General features: G+C 39.8%; 1 protein-coding gene and 1 pseudogene across 1 annotated transcript in view; one reads left to right on the forward strand and one right to left on the reverse strand.

Annotated features, from left to right (window-relative positions):
• LOC121949058 (contactin-associated protein-like 5) overlaps nt 1–27142 on the forward strand; it is a 362843-nt gene that overhangs the window by 217200 nt on the left and 118501 nt on the right. The window contains exons 5-8 of the mRNA XM_088082827.1: nt 5665–5868; nt 9153–9337; nt 9688–9831; nt 13359–13632. Of these exons, the coding sequence (XP_087938953.1) occupies nt 5665–5868; nt 9153–9337; nt 9688–9831; nt 13359–13632 (807 nt within the window). The remainder of the gene's footprint in view (nt 1–5664; nt 5869–9152; nt 9338–9687; nt 9832–13358; nt 13633–27142) is intronic.
• LOC148188450 (uncharacterized) lies at nt 1815–3261 on the reverse strand (annotated as a pseudogene).

Here is a 27142-nt window from a genome sequence, read left to right on the forward strand (position 1 = left end):
GACCACATCATCTGCAAAGAGCAGAGACCCAATCCTGAGGTCACCAAACCGGACCCCCTCAACACCCTGGCTACGCCTAGAAATTCTGTCCATAAAAGTTATGAACAGAATCGGTGACAAAGGGCAGCCCTGGCGGAGTCCAACCCTCACCGGAAACGAGTTCGACTTACTGCCGGCAATGCGGACCAAGCTCCGGCACCGGTCATACAGGGAACGGACAGCCCGTATCAGGGAGTCCGAAACCCCATATTCCCGGAGAACCCCCCACAGGACTCCCCGAGGGACACGGTCGAATGCCTTCTCCAAGTCCACAAAGCACATGTGGACTGGTTGGGCAAACTCCCACGCACCCTCAAGGACCCTGCCAAAGGTCCAGAGCTGGTCCACAGTTCCACGACCGGGGCGAAAACCGCATTGCTCCTCCTGAATCCGGGGTTCGACTATCCGGCGGACCCTCCTCTCTAGTACCCCCAAATAGACCTTACCAGGGAGGCTGAGGAGTGTGATCCCCCTGTAGTTGGAACACACCGTCCGGTCCCCCTTCTTAAAAAGAGGGACCACCACCCCAGTCTGCCAATCCAAGGGCACTGCCCCCGATGCCCACGCAATGTTGCAGAGTCGCGTCAGCCACGACAGCCCCACAACATCCAGGGCCTTGAGGAACTCTGGGCGGACCTCGTCCACCCCCGGGGCCCTGCCACCGAGGAGCTTTTTGACCACCTCGGTAACCTCCTCCCCAGAGATAGAGGAGCCCACCCCCGAGTCCCCAGGCCCTGCGTCCTCACCGGAAGACGTGTCAGTGGGATTGAGGAGGTCTTCGAAGTATTCCTTCCACCAATCCACAACGTCCCAAGTCGAGGTCAGCAGTGCCCCGTTGGAGCACCGTCGGAGTGTTGACGGAGCACCGCTTCCCCCTCCTGAGACGCCGGATGGTGGTCCAGAACCTCTTCGAAGATGTCCGGAAGTCGTTTTCCATGGCCTCGCCGAACTCCTTCCACGCCCGGGTTTTCGCCTCGGCGACTGCCGCCACCGCACTTCACTTGGCCTATCAGTACCTGTCTGCGGCCTCCGGAGTCCCACAGGCCAAGAAGGCCCGATAGGACTCCTTCTTCAGCTTGACGGCACCCCTTACCGCTGGTGTCCACCAGCGGGTTCGGGTGTTGCCACCCCGACAGGCACTGACCACCTTACGGCCATGTCATGTCACCTCTTCGGGCTGTGCCCCATGGGTAAAGGCCCGGCCACCAGGCGCTCGCCATCGAGGACGATAATTAATGGTCCAAAGTTCCCCTCGCCCGGACGCGGGTCACCGGGGCCCCCCCCCCGGAGCCAGGCCTGGGGGTGGGGCCCCGGTGACCCGCGTCCGGGCGAGGGGAACTTTGGACCATTAATTATCGTCATCATAGGGGTCTTTTGTCTGGTCCCTCCCCTAGGACCTGTTTGCCATGGGTGACCCTACCAGGGGCATGAAGCCCCCGACAACTGAGCTCCTAGGATCACTGGGACACGCAAACCCCTCCACCATGATGAGGTGGTTGCTCAGGGAGGGGGCCATAATACTAAAATAGTTCAAATTGTAGAAAATTCTTCAGATTGTTCACATGCACAGAAATATTTGCAGATACACACACGCTGTTGAAACATTTATTTTTTGTTTGTTTCACCAAACAAGTCAGTGCAAAATATGCACAGCAGATATATTAACATTGAAGTGAACAAAAATATGCTCACAAAAAACAGTAAATTGAAAAAGAAAATTGCAGAAAAAATGTCCAGAAAAATATATAATGAAAAAAAAGAGGCAAGAAAAATAATTAGGCAGCATCTTGCCGCAATAGCTGGGTCTGGCCAAAACGTACACAGGCAATATCTTCCCTTGCCAGACATTGAGGGAAGAAGTGCCTTGAGTAGCTTATCCATCCCTGAATCGCACCCACATCAATTTCATCACATGCCTCTTCCATAGCCTGCACAAGAGGCATGCACACAAAGGGCTTCCAGTTGTATACCTTCCACCGCCATGCCAAAAAGAACTCCTCTATGGGGTTCAGAAATGGTTAGTATGGTGGGAGGTATTGCACAAGAAATGGTGGATGGTCAGCAAACCAGTTTTGGACTGGGGTTGCACGATGAAAGCTCACGTTGTCCCATACTACAGCGTACCGGTTTCTTTGATGGTCTGCATCATTCATACACTCTGGTATGAGAATGTTGTAGAGTCTGTCCAGAAATGTGAGAATATGGGCTGTGTTGTATGGTCCAAGGTTGGCATGACGGTGAAGGACACCATGCGTATTGGAGATGGCAGCGCACATTGTGATGTTCCCACCATGTTGGCCAGGAACATCTATAATGGCTCTGTGGCCAATGATGTTTCTTCCACTTCTTCTGGTCTTTGCTAGGTTGAACCCAGCCTCATCTATAAAGATGAACTCGTGGGATTGCATGATCATCCATTTCCAGTACTTTCTGAAAACAAAGAAGAATCAGTCAATATGGTGTTATCCAGTACACTTGGAAACAATGTTGTACTTACATCAACATGCGCATCTGAGCTCTTTGTTTCTTTGAGAGTTTCTCTGAAAAGGCACCTTATAAAGTTGTTTCATTCTGATTTGGTTTCGTTTGAGAATGCAAGCCAATGTGGACAGACTGACTTGTTGAATATTGTTGAATATGGTGTTGTCTTGGATGATGTGGCTTTGAATTTCTTGTAATCTGATTTCATTATTTTCCAAAACCAAGTTTACAATGGCAGCTTCCTGTACCTGGGTGAACATTTCGCCCCTTCCTCCACCATGGTTGCGTCTCTCAGTCCTTAAGAAAAACAAAAAAACAAAAATATAAGGCTTGGACAATGCAGCGTAAAGATATTTCCCCCACAGTAGAGTAAATTGTACAGGAAACTTGTACAGTTAGTGTATGACATCAGCCATTCATGAAGAAAACAGGTGTCACCCAACTGATACACTATAACATAGGGTGTACTATGTAGTGTGAAAGACGTTTTGGTTACATGTCAGTACTCCAGTCTAAATGTCTGGATGACAGAGGCAACAGTAAAATGTCTCAAGTTGGGCTGCACTCTCTGTCTAGCCTCTCGCACTGTCAGCCCATGGATGATGCTCTGATTTCATTTGAAAGCTGTTGTCTTCTTTGGCCATGAACTCCTCTACCAGCTCTACCCCTACCTCTCACTCTTCCTCCCCTTCTTATTCCCACCCTCCCTCTTCCTCTTCCTCTCTCTGCAACGTCTTCCATTGTTATTGTAAAAAAAAAAGGTGCTCACCTGTGGTCTATTTATAGTGCTTACTTCCTGATTGAAGTGGTAACAATTAACCATTAAGGTGTTTGGCCAGGTGGCACATATATTGGCCAATAAGCTCATGTAGTGTCATTCTGAATAGGATATGTGACTTTATGTCTGATTGCTCTGTATGTGAGTCAGTTTAAATAATTGTGCTATGCATGTCATTTTAGTGTCTTAGCAATTGGAAAAAACTGTAATCAGTTACATATCTCAGACTGTGCTATTAATGATACAAGAAAAAACAGTAGCACTGAGGATATAGAAAATGGCCATTTTTGAGGTTGTTTTCCAACAAGTTCATTGTGCAAACAAACTGGCATTTGAAGGGTTAAAATTTAAAAAGGGATGGGTATTTTATACTTATGACAAGAACTGATGTTAGTTAAAAACTTTATGAAGTAAAAGTAGCAAAAAACATAAAAAATCTAAAAAATAACAGACAGATGGATAGTGATTTTGAACAAAGCCGGAGGGCTAGAGGCACAATGTGCACACACTTCAACAGTTGACCAGTTCTCAGCACTTTATCCTACAGCTGAAGGTATGCTGTAAGCTCTTTGCTCTGTCTCTGTATTTTCTATCAGAGGGCCAGTCAGCTGCACTGATTCACAGTGGTCAACATGTGTTGTGTGCTCAGATTAACAAATAGGCGTGAGAGAAAAACCAACAATAAACATTTATATTTGATATTCAATTAATAAAGTTGGTATTTTGGCACAGGCTGAGCAGCTTTAAGGCTGCCATCCTGACAGCTTTTTACCAAAATCTATCATACTAGAATGGATGTTTTCATTTGTGTGTCTGTTTTAAATGTGTACCTCTTGCCTAAAGGAGGATAAATTATGACCCACATTTAAATAGACTGAAAACCAGTTAGGATAAAGTACCAGAAAGCTACACTTGAGTAAAAGTACAGATTTCTCACCAGAAAATTACTTTGGTAAAAGTTCACTTATAAGAATATTACTGAAGCAAAATTGTTAAATATCTGATATCTGCTGTACTTAAGTATCAAAAGTAATTTCATTATATTAAATGTAACCAAGTATTGAAAGTAAAAGTACAAGTAAATGCTGATAATAATAATAAATTTGTATTAAATTATTAATTTTTTCTTCAGGACATGTACACCGCCATTCACTTGAAGAAAAACAAGGTCTTCTTTACCAACTAAAGGATTTAATTAACAAAATCCTTTTTTTCCCCTTCCCTATCATTCCCTCCCTTCCTTCCCTTTTTGCTAATAAGTATCTAAAATGCTGAGGAAAAATATACTGGAGTCAAAGTTTGAGAGCTGATGAGATTGAGTGAGATAGAGTGTGTGTGCATGTGTGTGTGCGCGTGCGCGTGCGCGCGCATGTGCGTGCATGCGTGTGTGCGTGCTGGGGGTTTAGCACAGATAGAATGGCAGGGAGGAGGAGACTCAGGTCATCCTGCTGCATTACAGACAAGAGATACATAAATCCATGAGTCTCTGCAGGAGAGTCTCTGAGGAGAAGGATCATTTAAAAAGTAAAACTGAGGGGGAAAAACTCACAGCTATTATCTGAGCTCAGCCACATTCAGAAAAAACTGAATCCGGGCTTATGTAAATATATAATAATGTGCAGCTGATGTGTAGAGAAGATTGTGTCTGATTGAACATGGAGATATTACAGCATTATCGTCTGTGGTCACAGAAAATAAGCTTTACCGCAGATACTGTAATAGTTAGACCGGCTGTAGATCAACTGTTCTGTAATGACCAGGAGCTGCATTTAAGATTAAACTGTCATTAATAACCTGTTTTTTTTCCAGAGGTGTTTTTTTTGTAACATGGACAACCAAACAGTATTATTGTTTTCATCATACAACTTGTCCTAAGCGTTTGAATTGTTAAGCGTTCAGTCTGTAACAACTCATCTGACTGTAAATACACAGTAGTAACTGTACTTTGCTAATGTCAAAATTTTCTCCAAACCTTCATCTTTCTTAAATATTGAAAATTTGCCAACATTATATATATATTCTATCTATTTATATATGTCTATATATATATATAAATATATTTATATATATAATTTTGAAACATATTTATGGAAGTATATCAGTATATATATATTTATGTAAGTATATATAAGTCTTAAGTTCTGTGTGTTTATTTTCTACTTTCCAATGCTTTTGTCTTTGAAATGGAAATTGGAGATAGTCATCTTATTGGATGCATCAATATGTTTAACTTGTCACTTATCACTGTTTTCTTTTTTTTGCAATTAGCCCCACATGTTTTGGCTCTGTGTTGGAGCACGTAGCATGCCATGTGGTATTAATGGTGTTTCACAATTTTTATTCTAATATCATGACCTTTTTTTTAGAGTCCAACGTGGCAAACTTTGACGGCAGAAGCTCTTTGCTGTATCGTTTCAACCAGAAGTCCATGTCGACAGTGAAGGACGTCATCTCTCTGCGATTCAAGAGCCATCAGGCAGAGGGGGTGTTACTGCATGGGGAGGGACAGAGGGGAGACTACATCACCCTGGAGCTTCACAGAGGAAAACTGGCCCTCTACCTCAATCTAGGTAAATCACAGCTGCTTCACAACCTCACCCTCCCTACTGTTTTCAATGTCATGTTTGCTCGATTGACAGCCACAGTGGGTGTCTGCTGTCTGTTACAGGCTTCGTCACCAACATCAGGTGTTAAGCAGCAAAGCTAATCCAGGAGTGACTGTGTACTTTTATAAACATCTGTTTTCATGTCCAAGTTTTCATAAAGACTATGGTTTACAGCTCATCATTTTAAGTTTTTACTGATTTTTACCAAAAAAAATCCTTTGTTTTTGAATGAGCAAGTCATTTAAGAGATTTTCTGCTGGATTTCCTTACTGACAGAGGACTGTGCCACTTAGGTCACAATAAACTTATTTAAGAGAAGAGAAATACAGAGAACTGAACAGTGGAACTTGAAATGTTGCTGTGAAAAAGAAGTAGTTTTTTCCCTCACAGAGCAGCAGCTGGAGCCACAGTTAACAATGCCGACACCATGATTCTGTGTTTCTAGAAATTTGTTTATATTTTACAGTTAGGCTGACATGCAAATATTATGGAAGTACACTGTTTTTACCAAATAAGAAATACACGCACACACACACAAAATAGTGTTGTGACTTAACATGACATGTATTTTGTACTTATAAAATGTTACAAGGTAGAGATGGTATATGTGATAGTTTTCCTGTAAGTAGAATATACAGGTTTGGAAAAATATGAGAATTATGAGTGAACATGTTGTGTTTTTTTTTCTTCCTTGTTTTTTCCTTTTGGGGAATGTACTTCTGGAACTTACAACCCCAATTCCTAAAAAACTGTTATGCTGTGTAAATTTCAATAAAACATAAAAATAGAATGCAATGATTTACAAACATTTCTTTTTGTTTAAACTTATAAAATGTATTTCTTGTTTTTAGGTAAATATACACTAATTCAAAATTTGATTCCTGCAACATGTTCCAAAAAAATTTGGGTCAGGCGAATGTTTACTGTTGTGTGACGTCACCTTTTCTCTTAGTGTTTGGGAACTGAAGACACCAATTCTTGAAGTTTTGAAAGTGAAATTCTTCCCATTCTTGCTTGTTGTGCTTCATAAGGTGCCACACATGTTCAATGGGAGAAAGTTCTGGACTGCAGGCAGGTCAGTCTAATAGCTGCAGGCTTTTAAAGAAGCCACACTGCTGGAGCCACACATACAGAATGTGTCTCATTGTCTTGCTGGAATAAGCAAGACATAAGACTGAAAAAGACATTGTCTGGATGGCAGTATATGTTGCTCCAAAACCTGTATGTGTCTGTCAGCAGTTATCATGCCTTCACAGACGTTAAGTTTTCCATGATGCCATGAGCTCTAACATACCCCCCATACCATCACAGCTGCTGGCTTTCAACTTTGAGCTGCTAACAATCTGGATGGTCTTTTTCCTCTTTAGCCCAGAGGACACGACATCCATAATTTCCAACAACAATTTGAAATGTTGACTCATCAGACCATAGCACACTTTTCCACTGTGTGTCAGTCCATCTCAGATGAGCTTGGGTCCAGAGAAGTCAACGATGTTTCTGGATGTTGTTGATATGTGGCTTTCAAAATGGTTTTCCAAAGTGTTCCTGAGCATAAATTATACAATCGTGTCAGTTTTCAAAGCAGTGCATCCTGAGGGGACAAAGGTCTCAGGCATTCAGTGTTGATTTTCAGCCTTGCCCCTTATGTGCCGAGATTTCTCCAGATTCTCTGAATCGTGATGATAATATAACTTGTTGATGGGATGAAATCTGTAAATTCTTTGCAATTGTGCATAAAGAAACATTTTTCTTAAATTGTTGGACTGTCTGCCCACAAAGTGACTGTTCTGTACCGGTGGAAACAGGTGATTTTGGTGCATTCCACAACTTTCCCAGTCTTCGGTCTCTCCTGTCCCAACTTTTTTCTAACATGTTGTAGGTATCATAGAAATTTCTTTTTTGTATAAAATGGAAACAAAGCATTTTATTTTTCAATAACTGATGGAGAAGAGGTGGGATTTAATAAGTTTTTACTTCCTCACACTCTTTTTTGGATATGTTTGTGTGTTTGTGCATAACTATATTACATCCTCATTGAATTACATTCATTTTTTTAACATATACAAAATAAATAAAAGTTCAAATTCAAATTTAGAATGAGAGCATCTTTACAAAAATATAAATAAATAAAGTTTATCAGTTTGAACATAGTATTTGCACTGTATTTAGCTGAAATAAGTCATAACGGATTTGAAAATCATTGCATTCTGTTTTTATACACTTTACACTTTGTCCCAACTTTTTCAGAATAGGGATAGTACATAAAACATAGCAGTCAAATGGAAAAATGAGAAGTAAAATGTGCGGAAGAAAAATACATGTGACATTTGATCAGAAACCAACAAGTACCAAAAATTGGCATTGCTACACACTGTTCTAGTAACTTTAATCAGATAGTTTGTGATTTACTCATCTCAGGTGTTCTGACAAGATAAAGACCGAGACATTTGAGAAGTGTGGTGTATTTGACAATTTTTTTTCCAGAGAAACGTCTTACTGTAAACATGATTATGACACCTTTATGATCAATTAAATTTATTTAACCATTTTTAATGTCTGAATGGAAATTCAAGTATGATTGGTGGAGAAATATCTCATCTAGTAGCAGATGGTCAGCCTGAATTGATGCCATATGCCATGAACAAGTACTCCAGATACTCCAGATATAAAAAGGCATTAAAATATGGAATATTTATGCATATTTATTTGTGTAAAAAAATCAATGCAATGGGTGGACCTGCCAGTTGTGTGTATTACTTTAACTTCCAATGTTGTCACTGACATTTTGTCTCAACCTTCCTCCAGTGAGATTAGTTGGCGACATGAAAGTTACTGCAGTGGCTGCAGCCACTCTCAGTGACTTGAAAAATAACTCCAAACATGAGCGCTCAATGCAGAATAGCAGAAAGTAAATATGCAGCACCCTTAATGCAGAGAATTTAGAGCATTCAGCACTTAAGGGCTTTGATACTGGGGCATTTTAGATCCAAAGTAATACGTTTCAGTTAATGGTTTTAAAATCAGTATCAGAAAGTCACAAAGTCTTTTTTTTTTTTTTTTTTAACTTTTGTCAAATCAATTTAATTTTCACTTGAATTATGTGAGCCCGAGTCATGTGACCCCTGCTTACCATCCCATTTTAGAACCTGGAGCAAGCAAATCTTTGGGACTTTTACTCAATAAATGACTTTTGTGATTGTGTCACTTATCATGTGTTGATCAAGTTGTTTTTGGTGTGTTTGTGTCAGACGACACCAGGGTCAGGTTCAGCAGTAGCCGTGTAGCAGTCACAGTTGGCAGTCTGCTGGACGACCAGCACTGGCACTCTGTCACCATCGAGCGCTTCAACAAGCAGGTGAACCTCACAGTGGACTCCCACACACAGCACTTCCAGACCAAAGGGGAAGGAGACACACTGGAGGTCGACTATGAGGTTAGAAACCCAGTTACCTGTACACATGTCTAAGAAATCATCTTTCTCCCGAATCCTCCCCTAATTACAGAAACCAGGTTTCTCCTTTACATGATGTTTAAGGAATCAGCTCTGTGCAGAAAGTTGACTGTATGTTCATGTAACATACTGGCTGAAACACAATGGTGGAAAAGCCTGGAGAGTTTCCAGATTATTATTTTGAATGCAAAAGCCAAATGAAAAAGTCTGGATCTCCAGCACTTCTTGGTGGTGCCATCATACCTAGCATCACATATCAAAACACAGGATTAATTTCACAGTGAAGATTTAGATCATATTTGTGTTATGTTCCTTATGTGTTTTCATTACAGCTGAGTTTTGGAGGCATCCCACTGCCTGGCAAACCTGGCATCTTCCTCAGGAAGAACTTCCACGGCTGCATCGAAAACCTCTACTACAATGGCATCAACATCATTGACCTGGCAAAGAGACGCAAGCCACAGATTTACACCGTGGTTAGTAGTCTTTGTCTTACCCACACCACAATGTTTCCCTAAACCCAACTAAACCTAAAACACTTCATTTTCACATCGCACTACAACTTTACTTTTCACCAGTAATGTGTAACAGCTCTGCTGACAGGGCACCTACATGCACAGGGCATGGAGAAATGATGTGTTTGTTTTTAATTTGGAGGACTTGTTGGTGTCACAGTTAAAGCTGCTGTGTGTTGCTCACTTTTAAGTCATAAATTGGCAGTTAGCAGTAGCAGTAAGTTCATCCAGCTGTGATACAGCTGCAAGAGAGTGAACAGTGACAAACAGTAACACTGGATTTACACATAAAAGCATGGTTTCCTGTTAGTGAAAGCTATTTGAATCCTGCTTTGGTGTTGCAGACTCTGCCACTAACAATAAAAAGGTATACATATTTTCCCTTAAAAAATACTAACTGTACTAAACATTTTGCAATTTTCAGGGCATTTGTTGCATATGTAGCCAAGTTAGCACCGGTGAGGGACCTCTGGTGTTAGTAAAACAACCCAACAATGCCACCTTGGTACTCTCACCCAAGGAATGTTAATATATCCTCTTTAACGCCTGACCCTTCATCAGAGGATTTCCCCCTTAAGAAAACACAGGTAGGACCACAAATGAACACAAAGGCGTGTGTTTAGAAAAATATAAATCCTATCTTTATTTTTTTTATTCCCATCAAAAATAGTTTTTAAAACAATAATCTTTATTAATTTAATTTAATAATGACTGGACACATGCATAACAGTTGGAGGTCACATGAGGTGGAAAGAAACACCGCTACGTACTTAGCAGGATTATCAGGTCAAACCTAGAAACAGAAATAGCACCACATACAATACAAGACAAGACAAGGCATGACCAAAATAATCCATGCAGCCACAGCTACGGCCTCCTACACAGCCTGGACAGGAGTCCTTCAAACTGTTCCTGAGCAGAGTCTTTTAGTTCAAACTGTTACTGAGCAGAGTCTTTCACTTCAAACTGTTCCTGAGCAGAGTCTTTCACTTCAAACTGTTACTGAGCAGAGTCTTTCACTTCAAACTGTTACTGAGCAGAGTCTTTTTAGTTCAAACTGTTGTATTTCTAACCAAAAATAAAACTATGGATGTTACGCTAACAAAAAAAAAGAAAAGAACAAAACAACAACAAAAGGCAGGCAAAAAGACAAGGCAACAGTGGCCAACTGTAACGAAAACATAGCGTATTAGTCACCAATAAATAACAAACATCGCACAACAGTAATGATAAAAGTAACAAACAATTCAGTTACCTCGGCTGTTCGCGACCTCACAACGGCACAGCTTGTACCTGTTTCTGACCAGGAAGTCCTCAGGGGCCGAGGGGAGCTCCCGCAGATAATTTATTCTCCCCGGACCCAATAGGGTTAGGAGTCATTTTGGATGTTGCTTTTTTTCTGAACCACGTGTATTTTCATCTGTCAGAGGGAGAATTTGCCCTCATTTTAAAGCTTTAAAAACATGTCCTGGTTTGATAGATCTTTTTATGTTTATGTTTGGCTCTACATTTTTAATTATCACGTTCTCCCAAAGTTTTCAAGTTCTCAGTCAATGTTTTATTTATTTTGTCTAGTTTAAATTCATTTGGTCTCATTTCTATACTTAAAGTATAATTGTCTCAGGTCCTATGCCTAATTGGTTGTCGCAGGCTGTGGCACTAATTTAAAAATAAAAAGAGCATATCAGGTGTTTATGCTAGTCTAACTAAACTTTGTACTGACAGTGTGCAGGAATTCAGTCTCATTAGTATAAAATCCAGTGCTGTGTAATTCTTTTCTTGGGTTGAAGGTGAGGTTGAGCTGTTTCTTGCTTGATGAATCTGTTTTCTGTGTTAGGTTAGTGTTAGAGGGTCAAGGTTAGAGTCCAGGTCATGTGTTTACCTTGGTTTCATTCAGAGAAAAAACTTGCTGCTCACCTCATTGGGAATCATTCAGTAATCAGTATTAAGAAGACATTTGTTTTTAAAACCAACTCATGCATTTTTTAGAACATTCTGACATTCAACAATGTTGTCTCATTATAGTAATGTTCTTAGGTAAGAACAAGATCTACACACACAAACAAGCACTCTTACACACATTTTGTGCTGTCATGTCAGTGTAGAATAATGGGTTATTGTGTCTTCTGCAACTCTACAGAAAGATCAAGTTAGTTTTGTTCATAAAACCCATTATCATAAATCACAGTTTGCCTCAGAAGGCTTCCCTCTGTCCTTAGACCCTCAGAGCTGATAAGGAAAAACTCCCCAAAATTTGCTTTGTATTGTAGAAACCTAAGGAAGAGCGAGTGAGGAGCGATTCCTCTTCCAGGGCCAACAGATGTGCAAAGGATGTCATAAAGAACAATAAAATTACAGTAACATATGACAAAATAAAACACAGGAAAGAGAGAGGGACGGATGCACAGCAACAACAATAATAACTACAACATAATATATAACAATAGTATAGAAATATGAATATTATTACTTAATATAATATTAATAATAATTGTAGTTTATGACAGTTTGTATGTTACATGCATATATGATAGTTAATCACATGTATAATTACAGTAGACAGTAGACTTAAGTCTACTCTTAAAAGTGTAGACGGTGTCTGCCTCCTACACTGAAACTGGAAGATGGTTCCACTAAAGAGTGTAGTAGCTGAAGACTCTGGCTCCAGTCATACTTTTGGAGACTTTAGGAACCACAAGCAACGCTGCAATCTCAGTGCAGTGCTCTGGAGGGATAATAGGGAACTATGATTTCTGAAAGATATAATGGAGCTTAACCATTCAGAGCTTTGTAGGTGAGGAGAGGGGGGTTTTAAATTTAATTCTGGATTTTACAAGGAGCCAGTGCAGAGAAGCTGAAACAGTAGAAATATGATCTCTTTTTTTTTGGGATCCCGTTACACTGTAGAGGGGGGTGTTATGGCATTGCCTAATTAAACTTAATGAGGTTGAGCTTTCAACATTTGCAAATATTTCTCCCTTACAAAGAGTCACCTTGCAGAGAGCACCTTAACCACATCGCAGCCTAAACTTCTCATTTTTAAAATATATTGTCAGAGTCAAACTTCAGTAGCTCACATTACTGTTGGTACAATCTGCTGCCATTTTTCATTTCAGAAAGTAAAAGTAGCACTTAGCCAGATCTGAGCATTTCCTCAAAGGGAACCAAAACCAGAACTGGATTTCAGAGCCCAACAATAACACAAGAAGTTTTTACATGTGATGAGGGATTATACTGTCATGTCAGGTACCTTCACCTTCAGTTTGACCTTAACATATAATGGATCAGCTTATCAGGCAAAAGTGTGGGTTTGTGTTCAAATGGTCTGATCATCTGGTTTTGTGAGGTCACTGTGCTCCCAGACCAAAGCTTTTTGTCAATAACATGTCACTATTATTGATAAAACTGATGGACAAAACTAATAAACTCAAGCTGTGATTAACAGAAATTACCCTTGTCAATGTCAATGCATGCTTCTCGTCCCCTAGGGTAATGTGACCTTCTCATGCTCATGGCCACAGATGGTGGCCTGCACCTTCCTGAGCTCCAGCAGCAGCTTCCTGTCACTGCCGGTGGTCGCACCGTCCGCCTCCATGGGGGGCTTCTCCATTCGTTTTCAGTTCAGGACATGGAACACTGACGGCCTGCTGCTCTCTGCACAGCTGAGGCCAGAGCACCACAGACTGGAGCTGCACATCAGCAACAGCCGGCTGCTCCTGACCCTCCACAGCCCGGGACAGCAGAGATCAGAGGCCTCCGCTGGTCAGGAAACAACACACACACACACACACACACACACACACACACACACACACATTTGTATAAATGTCTTTGTTCTGAGTGAACTGAGCTAATCTCTTTGCAATGTGTGAACTCTGACTTGAATTTTTTTTTAGTCATTATTTTAATATGTGCAGTTCTGAAATTGCAGAAGCCATGACTTTAATTAAAACATTATAAACAAGACTAAAGGCTCTGATACATTGGTCAAAGTTGGGCTGTTGGTGGGCACCCATGACCTCATCATGGCGATGTGTCCCGCCTTGTTGGCCGTGGTTGGCTTTTTTTCTGTAGATTGAACGTACTGAATCGGCGGTGGTGGCATCCACGGAGCCCGTCAGTGGATGAAGTCATTATGAATGGCTATTCAGCACCACACGAGAAGACAAACAGAAGTGAGAAATGTGATCAAAGAGCTGAAGTAAAGAATGAGTGAAACGGTGGAGTGGAAACAAACTTGTGCTGTAAGGTCTGATAATTTTTCTTAGAGCTCTTTACCAGAAATGCTTTTTGATGGTTTGTGGTAAATGGACTGTACTTGTATAGCACTTTTCTAGTCTTTTTGACCACCCAAAGCGCTTTCACACTACATGTCAAATTCACCCATTCACACACACAATCACGCACTGGTGGCTGAGGCTATTGTACAAGGTGCCACTTGCTACTCAGTAACCATTCATACGCACGCATACTGGGATACTTCAGCATGTCGCCTGGGGGAGCCGGGGATCAAACTGATGAGCTTCCGATTAGGGGACGACCTGCGTCGACGAGCCACAATGTGTTGTTGCTAAACATGTTTTGTTCTGTTAGCATTGGGTTGTGATGGCAATGTGCTAACTGGCTAACTAGCATCAAGACGGTCATCTAGTCTCCCTTTTAAATGATGAATGCAGATGACTGCCATTTGCTGGTATGTAGGTGTATTTCCTCTTTTTCAGGTGCAGAAAATACATGCTGGTTGGCCATTGGTCTGCTGTGTTCATGTGCAACTTTTTGGCTGAGACACAGTGATGTGAAGTGACACAGTGAGGTGGTTTCGTCACCGCTAGTTGATGCTGGTGGTTTGGTGTGTCTGGGTCTTAAGAGTCTCAAGCCATGCTGGCAGCTCTGTGAGGCTGTGTAGAGGTCTTGTTGTGCCTCCAGCTAAATGCTGTCACTTTGCTAACTTGCTCACAATAATGATGTCATTGTAAATGTCATTGGTTTTGAAGGGATTTGGTCAAGCACCAAGTAGGACATTTTAACCTGATGATGGTGCCAAATTCAGAGGATCACAATTCATTCTCAGAGGAACATGAATGTCTACACCAAATGTCACAGAAATACATCAAGAAGTTGTTGAGAATTTTCACTTAAAACCATAGATGTTAAACCTGCAAGTGGTAGGATTTATAGTCTGGAACCCATATATTTCTGTGTGGGGAAACACCTATGATGGCAATTTATCCAATAGGAGAAGTTGTTGAGATATTTGAGGCTGGACCCAGAGCGAGACTGACCAGTTGCTGTAACGCAGTATACCTGCCCATGCATCTCTGCTGATGAAGTATTGATTGACCTCACACATAAATCCTAACCTTAAACAAACAGTGTCGCATGTGTGCTGCTGTGATAATGTCATTCACTGCATAGACCTTTATTGCTTAGCAAGTGCAACATAATGCACTGTTCAGCCCTGTGCTAACATGCTTATGATAAGCAGGTTTAATGTTTATCATGTTCACCAGCTTAGCTTAGTGTGTTAGCATGCTGGAAATGAGCTGATTAGTTGAAGCAGATGGTAATCATCAGCCCTCATCGGAGTCAGGGATGAGGGCTTTATTGATGATTATTTATTTTACAGAGGGCAAACTTTTCATACAAATAAAATAATCATTGTACATCTGGCAATGCTGACTTGAATATACAACAAGCAGTCCAATGAGGACATGCATGTTGACCAAGTTAAATCAAATTATTTAAATATTAGTTTTTAAAAACTGTTTGTATACTCAGAGAGATATTGCAAGATAATAAGATTTTGCTCAGTGATTACCACCAGACCATTCCAATGGTTTATCCTATTTGTAGCCTACAGTCAGTGTTAACATACTGGCAGTGCAGTCTGACCTATCAGATGCTGTGGCATAAGCTGTGGCTATAAACCTGCCATTTGTCAGCATTTTAGGATTCTCCTTCCTTCTGCTATGCGCATGTAATCATTTTCAAAATCCCTTTCGTTATGAGAAGCAACAACCTTGTAACCTTGTAAAAAACCCTAATCAAGACATATATTCTGAATGCACTGTTTGTCCAAAAAATGCTATTTAAACCCAAATAATACCTGCATATTACACATCTTAATCAGAAAATGATTCAGTTCTGAATATCCAAACGGAATTTGCTGTTGTATTCTGATTATTGTCATATTCTGAAAAATAGTGCCATTCGGCACAATTTATTGAGTTAGTACCATTAGCTGCTAGCTTAGCTGCCTCAGTGTTGAAAGCCATGTGCATGTAATCTTGCTACAGACTCTGAAGCTGCTCTGAATGTCACATACAGCTCCTTTGACAGTCATAAAAAACGGCAATATAGAGGCATTTAATAACTGAGGTAAATAAACTCGCAGTAGCAGAGGGGTGGATGACATGACTTTTGCAGTGATGGAATTGGAGCTGGGGATATTTTCATTGTACTGAATTTATCAAGATCAAAGGTAAGCAGGAAGGAACTGTGCAGTTTGCAATAAAAGCAAATTAAAACAGGAGCAGATCACAAAGTGGAATATAAGCCTGGTTCTATGGAGCCAGAATGGTGATTCCAATGTATGGCATTGAAAATAAAATTTGGCATTGAAAAAAAATCTGAAACTGAAAAAAGAAACATTATCACTGAAACACTTGTATTGTAAACAGTTGTAATGGCATCAGAACAAGTATTGGCATTGAAAAAGCTTAATTGACTAAGCTTAATTGACTACTAACACATACATTAAAAGTTATAAATATTTTATTTTTTCAATAATCTTTTTCTTCAAAGACAATCTTTTTTTCAGTTAAGTTTTTTTTATTTCAATGTCAGTAGTTTCAGGTTTCGATTGGCTGTCTCTTGTGACGTGAAGGGGAGGGGCTAGGAGAGGGAAATTTACATATCATTTGCATGTAGAGAAGAGAACAGCGCTTTATTGCCCCCAACAGTATACGAGAGCTGTCAGCCTGCAGGCCTCCACTGTGAGGACACTTCCGGTGCAGGCTTCGCTCTCAAGTCACCTCCACTGTCAGAACAGGAAATAACACAAAATGTACTAAATAAATGCATGGAAAAAACCTAAATAAAATTGTATAGACACTTACGGTAGAAGTGATATTTTCTTTGATTAATTTTTACTTGATTAGTCAACAATGTAACATTAAAACCATTATTCCCCAAGTGTAGTTACTGATTTTACATTTTGATTTGGGCTACTCCGTTTGTGTAGATTACTATAATTAATACCCACATTATGTAGAACATATTGTGGGTATTTATGGCAGTGTAGCAACATGTAGTATAAAGGTTAAATAATTTACTCCCTGGGGGCTTGCTATTTGTACAGCGAATGTTGTATTGTGGTACCAATCGTAGACTGTATATAAAAATGGACAACATGACAGCTCCTCCAAAGTGAGGTTATTCAATTTCGATTGCCCCTGGTGTCTGACTGCAGTACAGGTCCCAAGACCCACCCTCCATGTTAGTGAATGATCATAGGCTGAACTAAAAAGTAATAGTACACACCAAATACATTTTTCCCAAAGATAGTTTCTATCACTGAAGATAGTTCTTATCACCCTGATGTTTGTTCAAGTGTTTGTTAATGAGCTATTAAATTATACAAAAGGGGGCTTTTCCACTTTGATTGACAGCTGTGACAGCCAATCCATGTACTCACATTCAAAGCGCATCTCACAATTGGTCGGATAGGTGTTTGGGTGGGAACTCTCCCACTGCAGATATCGTTACTGCACAGATACAGGGCTCCCAATAACATCACCCTTGCAAGATGGAAACGCTTGTATCCCGGATATTTCAACCTCACTTCAGCATAGCAGGAGTAAGTGGGGGCACCTCATCTTTATTTACAGTCTATGGGTACAACTCCCAAATGTAGCGTGAGTGTCCTATATACCATCCATGTATAAGTTGCGAGGCAAAGAGTCCTAAAACGTGGAATTTTGTAAGCCTTTTAGCACTTCTGGTTCCCTCATCTTTGAATGGGTTTTTGGTATAATACCTTAAATAAGGTCTGTGGTTAACACAGGCTAAAGATATTTAGACTTATTTTTCTGCAACGTAAATACATCTGTATAAACCCAATTTTTGAACTTTTAAGGTTTTACCCATCATAAAAAAGGTGGTTGCTAACAAGTGGCTAAAAGGGACTACAGTGTTTGTTGATAACATTAGACATCATCACACTGAACACAGAAACTCATTAAACCAACTTGTTTGCCTTTAGAGCTTTACAGAGTTGTAGATAGATAACTTGGAGATTTATCAGTTTATAATATTTTTTTTTACCGTGTTTTAACATGTTTTTACAATATTTGTAGTTGTGACGTTTAAGTCATGTGACTGCTATGTAGTTCATGAATAACCTAATTATAGCTTTTTGCTTCTGGCGATTTCATTTACACTTCAAAACACACAAAAGTGTTGTTTATCTGTGAAGATTATCATGCTGAACAAAAAGTGTAAGTATCATAATCTCGTATTTGTCACAGAGCTTATTTTTGGCAATAATTGAAAATCCCATTCAAAGATCCCATAAGGTATTTTTATGGGGGAACCCTAGTATATCCAGCTGAAGGATGGCAGAACCCCCGGAACCACGCCCATTCCACCGCAACCCACGCCACTACAGGAAGAGAGCAAGTGAGGCCCTTTTTCCCCCCTCAAACTTTATTGAAAATGTTCAACACACGTAGGCTACATTCATTAATTTCATTATTTATCTTACATAAAACAATATCACACAGGCCTAACTACAAAAAAAATTTAATTAAACCATATAATGAAAATTTAACATCCAGGGTCTGCTAACAGATAAAATAAAAATAAAATGTTTTAAATCTTCAGTAGTTGTAAAGTATGTTATAAAATCAGTGTCTTTAAAAAATATAAAAGGAGGGTAGCTTTTACAGCCAAATCATTTTAAGTCTATGTTTGTTGACAGACAGGCAAAAATTCTTCTCGATAAATAAAATGAAAAAAGCAGTGCAAGTTAACAGTTTTAGCAGCACGTTTTAACACCAAGTATTGGTGGTGGCACAACCGAAACCATTATACCCTGCTTTCCTGGGATATAACAGCACAAGACGGTGTGGATTTTGTCAGCCAGCTTTGGATGATTGAACTTGAGTTAAAAGGCTTTTATTAAACTCTTCTATTTTCAAGGCTCTTCCTAGTTTGTCCTTATCACTCCAGCTTTGGTTGTTGTTCTTCATGGAAATTCATCATGCAGTGCTTCAATACTTGCTTCTCGTCACTCACCTGTGGTATCAATAAACAGTCCAATATTGTGACAGTAGGAGAACAAAATATAATTTACGTTTCAATTAAATTTGATTTTCAAAATTCATAATTCCTAAAAAAAAAATGGTAATAGGTATCAATGTTTAAATGTACACATCGCTTAGATCAACTCCTAAATCACATGACACTGTCGTTAAACTCAAAGGAAATTATAGCTATTTCAACTTAAACTCTCTATATGCCTTTAAATTTATTGATAGTGTCCACCACACAATATATACATTATCATATATACAGACACCAGTGTATATACAATATATACAATATATACAAATGTACATATATACATAAACATTCAGGGTATCTGCAAAATTAATTAAACATGCTTTTTTGTCTTTTACACCATGTAGGGAGATCATATAAAACTCTACTTCCTTTATAAATTGTTGTATTTTTGGAGGTTTTTGATTCCATTTGCACTTGTGAATATAATACTTGCCATACAGTATAAGTAAATTCAAGATGTAACTTTTTCGATGTTCCCTAGCACTATTTCCATAGAAAAATAAAACATCTTTTTCTCTAAGCTGAATATTGGAGCCAGTCTGTACATTGTAGAACTCCTCGACCTTTGACCAAAATATTCGACAATAGACACATTCAAAAAACAAATGGCAAATAGTTTCTGTCTCATGGTTACAAAACACACAGTTTCTCTCCACAACCCCAAATCTTACAACAACTTGATTTGTTGGGTAAATTAAATGTAATATTTTAAAAGCTACTTCCTTGACTTTATTTGTTACAAAAAATTTCTGATTAAACGTCCATACAGATTTCCATTTAATAATTTCAAATTCTGAGTTCCAACTGGATTTTGACTGAGGGGTTGAGGTTTGGTGGTACAATTTCCTAATATATTTATTGCTACATTTGTCACTTATTAACTGTACTCCACCTAAGGAGAGCTCTGATGAATATCGTGTGTTCTCCTCTCCTCCCCCTTGTAGAAGTGTCAGCAGTCCAGTACACTGTAAATTGTAATACGTTGTTTCAACTTAAAATTATGAGTGAAAGGGCTGCCTTAAAATTTTGAGTTAAGTGAACAAACTTATTTTGTTATCTTGATTAAAAATCTCTTGTTGTGTCAACCCTTTGTGTTAGTTTAGTTGATTTGGATTTGTTAGTTTATTGAACTAATTAGGGTAGTTGTTTGAACTTGCAAATGTATTTTAGGTCAATTACAATAGTTAGTTGTGTGAACTTTTGTTTTTTGTTTTTTTTTGTTTTGTTTTCATTTTGTTTTGATTTAGAATTGTTAATTGATTCAACTGTTTAGGGTATTTATTTGAACTTGTAAATGTAATTCAGGTTAATGAAAAAGGTCTGTTCATTCAAATTAAGTTATTAAATTTACTAAACTTAAATACCCATTTCAACATAACTAAAGTCAAGTTTGTACATATACTCAACCCCATTTCTAGTTGTTTAAACTACAAAATCTTTGTCAACATGTCAAAAACAATTGGCCTAATCATTCCTAATTGTGTTTAGCAAAACCTAATTCAAAAGATCAATTAAAAATGATTTAACAAAATAAATGTTACAGTAACCTATAGATAACTAGGACAAGTTAGTTTTTAAGAAACACATGACAACCACCAAGTAACATCAAATCAATGTCACATTTATTGCTGCATGTCTTGTCAACAGTCATGACTTCACATCCAGCATACAGTGTAAACAAAAAACAAAAGTAGTATCAACGTGATCAATACTGCCCTTGAAGAGAACGAGTGGCTTCACACCTGCTCACCTGGTTATCACCATAAAACTGAAAATGCTGTCAGGGGACAGCCACAGACATAATAACTGCATTTGCATCTGACACCAGGCCATATTTGAACAGACCAAGATTCACAACTTAAACCAGTTCAAGTACAAATGTGCAGATTTTCCTCAATATCACCTGTCTGCATAAAACTGAAAATGCTAAGATAGCAAAAAGTACACAGTAACATCACTGTTCTGCATCATATGCCTATATAACTCAGTAGTCTGAATATAAACAATGAAAGACAGATCTGAACTAACATTTCTCATGTACAATCTCAACCAATTCCACAGGACTTAACTGTTAAAATGGCTGTGAGGCTGAGTACTGAATATTTCAACATTTTGTAATGTCAACTGGTAGCTTCAATCAATGCACAATGCAAAAATATGAAAAAAGAGAACTTGCAAATACGTAAAACAGACAGCAAAACAAGAACTTCTATATCAGAGTTTTAACTCTCAGGCACATGACATAAGTCATCAGAGCACAGTCTTACATGGTTTTCCGCAGGAGTCTGTTTCTTAAACCATGCACAAGTGAGGAACACTGTCCTCCACCAATATTCATCAGGACCTTCTGAATGACTTCAAATGTGTACCTTAGTTCCTTTGGATAGTCTATGTTCAGAGCAAAAAGAAGACCCATCAGCATGGCAAGCGCGCTTGGGATGTCCTTCAGATCAGACAGGACCACTGCTTCCTCAAGGACCACCGACATGTCAATGATGTCTTCTCCCTCTTTCACCATCACAATGCCAACTTTCATTCCCCTGGTAAATGTGTCCGCATCATCAGTGGCCTACACAAGAATTCAAAGGAAGCAAAAAATATATTTATCCATCTTAGTTTGTTCTAGCATTCAGTGGCATTTACAAGGGAGCCAAAAAAGAAAAGCTTTAGTCTCAGTTTCAAGTAAAAACATTCAGGAAAAGGATGCATGTCTACTGTAGTTTCTTTGTGTTCCAAATGATAATTATACTTGTTTACCAACCACTCAAAAAAATCCTTGTGATAAATTAAACAATGCTTACCTCCACAGTCTTGAAAAACAAGAGGGGTCCTCCTTGAGAAAATAAGGAAAGCCCAGCAAAAGAACCATCCATTTCTTTTGTATGGAGCTCTGATTACAAAAAAAGAACAGGACAAATACCAGTTATTGTTTCCATCATCTGCTTAGACAGTTAAATTGCACTTGTTTCTTTCAAGGGTCCTTGAAATGTTATCACATGACTATCAATAAACACAGCCAATGTGATCACTATCACTATTTGGTCAGGCCAATGAAAACGTCCATGAAAAAATTGGTATCCAACCTACCACAACTGATTTCTAGAAAAGTTTAAATATTGTAATGTCAACACATCTCAAATCATGACAACAGTTTAGGGATTGGGCACCTAAAAATCCAAGATATGACACTCAATGCAATCAAACACATTGGCTGCTTTTTTCATTTAACAGACATAAATGTTCTGTTACTGTATTTTATATCTTTACTGCAGACCTATGAGGAAATCACAAATATGGTCTTGAAGATGCAAATAACAACAAAGAGGGAGGCATGGAAGAATAACTTTTGAAACACTTACATCATCATCCAGGCAGCGTGTGAGCCTCGTCAGTCCCACTATGCTGCATTTTGCTTTGTACAGCTCAAGGAACCTTGACTGATACTGGTCCAGCCCGGCAAATAGGGAACTCTTCAGGTCAACAGATGTAAGGCGGGCAAATTCAGCTTCAATCTGTTGGATGAGGGCAAAAAAAAAAACAAAAAGAGGTCAAAGAGCATGCTCTGAAACTGCATAAACTTAACACTTTGAGTCTTCCTGTTTATGTAAAATAATTAATGCAAGACATAAGTTTAGAGGGATAGTTTAGATTTTTTGAAATGGGATTGTATCAGGTTGTCACGATCCCTGCCTTCTCCTCCCTCCAGTATTTTTCCACTCACTCTCCCTCTGCTCACTCTACCTGCTGGCCACACCCACCTACTCTGCCTGCTCTGCTCTCTCACCTCTCAGCTGCAGCTCATCAGTAATCAACCCAGGATATAAGCCTCCTCCACACACACACTCATCGCCAGATTGTTCTTCAGTGACATGCAAGACTTTCCAGCGTTTTCCTGTCTGATCTTCCAAAGCCGACCCTGCCTGTCCCCGACCTGCTCTCTTCGCCTGATCCCCGGAAAACCTACCTGCCTTCTGTCCCAGACCACGTGTTCTGATTCGGCGTTCCTGATCTGCTCCGCTGGTAAAGACTTCTCCGCCTGGCTCCGACGATTCTGCTGTTTAATCCCCACTGGTACCGCTGCATTCTCGGACTGCTCCTCTGGCTTCGAAACCTCCGCCTGTCCCCGACCACTCTTCCGCCATCTCCTCGACGGTACCTCCACACGTGCTGTCAAGCCGTCGGACAACGGGGTTTCCTCCTCACTCACGCCGAGTGCAGTAAGCTTCGTCTCTTCGCATCGTTCACCCTCCATAGACTTTGTTTGGGATTCCGACCCGAAGAACGAACTTTGTGCCGAACTGCTTCTCCTTGCTGCATGTTTGATTTGTGCTGGGTTTAATAAACGTCATTACCGACTACTCCAGTTTACCGGTGTACTGCATCTGGGTCCACACAGCACCCGTTACACAGGTACTTACCCATGGCCAGTGTATTGCCTACAGCACATCTCATTGGGGAAGCAGCATGAGTACCGGTGGAGGAAGCTATACAATGTACATGTTGTGGATCAAAAGTAGCAGCAAAAAGCAGCCACTAAAATATCAACTATCAAAAAGATATCAAAAGGAAAGACAGCTAAAATGTGTTTTGGTGCTGACCATGCCACAATAGGTACATTCCTTAGCTTCTAACACCGGGCATGCTGTCTCTAACACCTACTGCAGGCGATACAATGACCAGGGACAAGCACCTCATACAGACCTACTTCAAATAATCCCAGTATCCTTTCAAGCAAAATCTTATTCAAGAAAACAAATCAAAAACACTTTACCTGCCGTTCAAAGAACAAGGCTGGCCATCTTTCTTTGACTTGTGCCACAAGGGGTTCATCCTCAACAATCTCTTTTCCCCGTAAAGGGAATGGGCTTTTCATCATGTCACCAATTTCCTTCCAGTCAACCTTTTTTTTCTTCATCTCAAGAGCCATGGCAGATCTTTCCACATCAAGGTCACTTTGAGCTTTTCCTTCTGGAAAATCAGGCAGAAAATTCACCTCTGATTTTTTTGCCCTCTTTAGTCTTTTTGGACTTGGTCCAGGGACGCGTTCATTGACTCTGAGCTCGGAGCATCCAGCCACTCGAAGCTTCTGCCGGAAGTTCCCCATTTTGAACTTCAAACTGAACTTCCAGCAATACCACCCATTGAGAGAACCCGGTTCCTTCAGACAAGGATGTTTGTTGATGAGAGCTTGGGCCACACAATCATACTCTTCTCATGTTGGGTAGGGGTTGTGAGCATATATGGCCTCTGCTAACTTGTCTAAGATGTCTGTTTTCATGTCTTTTGATACATCAAGAAGGGTCCCATCCCTATAGTAGGCTTCATTTCCTTGTCTCAGTTTTAACTCAACATCAAATGAAAAGGCAGGAATGACAAATGGCTGAGGGAACTGGCGACTTTGGGTACCACTGGAAACCTCGTCATGTGAAGATGAGGACAGGCTTGCTGTGTCCAGAGTTGAATCTGTGTGGTGTGATTCACAAGCCTTGATGTGCACTTTCAAAGTGGCTTTATCCTTAGGAAGCTCTGAAATGCTGGTTAAATTACAAAGTTGATTATCAAATTCAGGGTCTTGATACTGAACTATAATGTCTCCTTCCAATCCAAGTTTGGTCTTTATGAGTGAGTAGAATCCATCAATGGTCCATCAAAGGTGTCAATGGTAACCCTTCCGATGTCATCTTCACTCAGGATGATGCGCAGCAGCATGATGAAACTGTCTAGAAAAACAAAAAACAAAAAACAAAAACACAACCCAAATGTAACATACACTTTTGCAACCAGATCATATTAACATATTACACCTTTAAGAAACAAACAAACCTAATCACAATCAATGCATCCATCTCACAAATTTTCTTACTTCCATTTTAACTTTATGGATTAAAAAACTTAAAATTGTGAGGCACAAAAGATTACCTTAATGTACAAGAAATGCCTTTGCAGAAACCAGGAGTCTGCCTCGCACAGTGTACGCTGATAATGGGATGTAGTGGTTGAGCTCTTCAGGTTCAGCCATCAGTTCAGCAAGGTCTCTTTTGCAGACTTCGTAGCATCTGAGGTGCTCCACATACCAAGCTGAGAAAGGTTCAACAACAAAGAGGAGCTTGCTGCATATAAGCAACACCTGAACAATCTTACAAAAATCAGGAAGTCCACTAGTGCTTCCAAATGACACAAACATTCCCTTGGTGTATTTTGTTCCACGTATGTATGCGGTTGTGGCCAGCGATACACTGCTCACAGATCCACATGTTCTCTCAATCCTTTGCTTGACAGACGAGGCCAGAATGTCCAGGGAAATGTTCAATATACCTTTGACTTCTAGTGTTGGTTTAAACAGGCTGGGCATGTCCAAGTAGTAAGCCAGCATAAGCTCATGTCTCAGGGACAGAGTCAATAGAATGTTTTTGAAATTGTTGACATCACGAACCACTTTCTTGAAAAAGCTATGTTTAGCTTCAAAACGTAATGTCCAAAAATCAACCAGTGGTCCAAAGCAGCGAATTAAATGAGGATAGTGTTCCAGGAAATGGTGTTTGGGGGTGAGTTTCAGGTCTGGAAACACAGTCTGTAACAGTTTCCTATGCTCATTTATTTTGGCATCAAGATAACACAAGCTTTCATCTGTAAAGGTAGAGGATGACAAAAGTTCTACAATGTCTTTTAGTTCCAGAATTACAGACCATGCGTCATCATTTTCAGGTACAACATCACCTATGACCAGTGGTAGCAACCTCAGAAAAGTCCAGTTCTCATGGCCGTTGCCTCCAATTGTGGCACTTGAAAGTACTTTTTCTGAAATTTTCTGTGGACGGTTAGTTCTGTCAGAAAACTTATAGGGAAAGCACTGTACAGCAGTGTTCAAATAGTCCAATGTGAAGTACTTCCGTCTAATTATTTTTTTCAAACACAAACAGAGCTCCAAAGGAACAATACCCTCCAAAAGGTCATGCAAAAAGTCAGGGGGAAACCCTGTTATACAATGAAAATAAGACAGTTTGTTCAATACACAGTCTCTTTTCACTCCGTCAACACTTCTCAAGTTCTTATTGTCTCTCAGCATTGAAACACTGTCATTATAAGACTCTTTTGTTCTCAACAAAAATGACTTACTTTGTACAGAAAAATTCTGAATATGACTACGACTGGCTAAACAAAAACGACAAAACTTGTCGACATTAAAGGACTCCTGAAAACCAGCAAATGAATGTGCTCCCAAATTATCAGATGATACATACAACACTGTACCCCTAACACTGGTTCCCAACCTACTGATGTAAATCCCTTGGTTCTCAAGCAGCTGGAGATCTCTTACAAGTGGTTCAACAATCCTCTCATATCCAAAGGTTTTGGTATCAACACTTTTACACAAGAGAGCAAGGTATATGGTAGACAACGATGACCTGTATTTAACAGGTAAATTTGCTATTACCCAATATATTGCACACACTTTATGTTTTTTTCTTGAGGTGCCTAAAGGGTTACAGACTTCAAAATCATCAATATACAGAGCTAAAGAAATGCCAAGATCTTCCTCAGACAGAAGTGGGTTCTCCTTGAAATAAGAGCCATCAAATGAACTGTTGTAACAGCCAGGTTGTGATTCTGTATCGATTTCTTCTAAAACTTTGTCAATAATATCACCCCTATTTAACAATCTTTGCAGTGTTTTTAGAACTGGAATATAAACAAAGGTTTTCTTTGATGGCAAATCTAAAACATATTCAACTGGGTCTATGACACCAAATTTTTCTTTGAAATACGTCAACCGTTTTTGGTCTGATCTCAAACACCCACTCTGGGAAATGGAGCTAAGTGGGCTCAGACTGTGTAAGGCATCTGTTACCAATGTTACAGTACTTTCATCAATGTTACAACTATGCTGCCTTAGTACCTTTTTAACTGTAGACTTGTTTAGTTCACC

The sequence above is a fragment of the Plectropomus leopardus genome, chromosome 10 (assembly GCF_026936395.1).
Source record: "Plectropomus leopardus strain MGB_pleo_1.0 chromosome 10, ASM2693639v1, whole genome shotgun sequence".
Lineage (NCBI taxonomy): Eukaryota > Metazoa > Chordata > Actinopteri > Perciformes > Serranidae > Plectropomus > Plectropomus leopardus.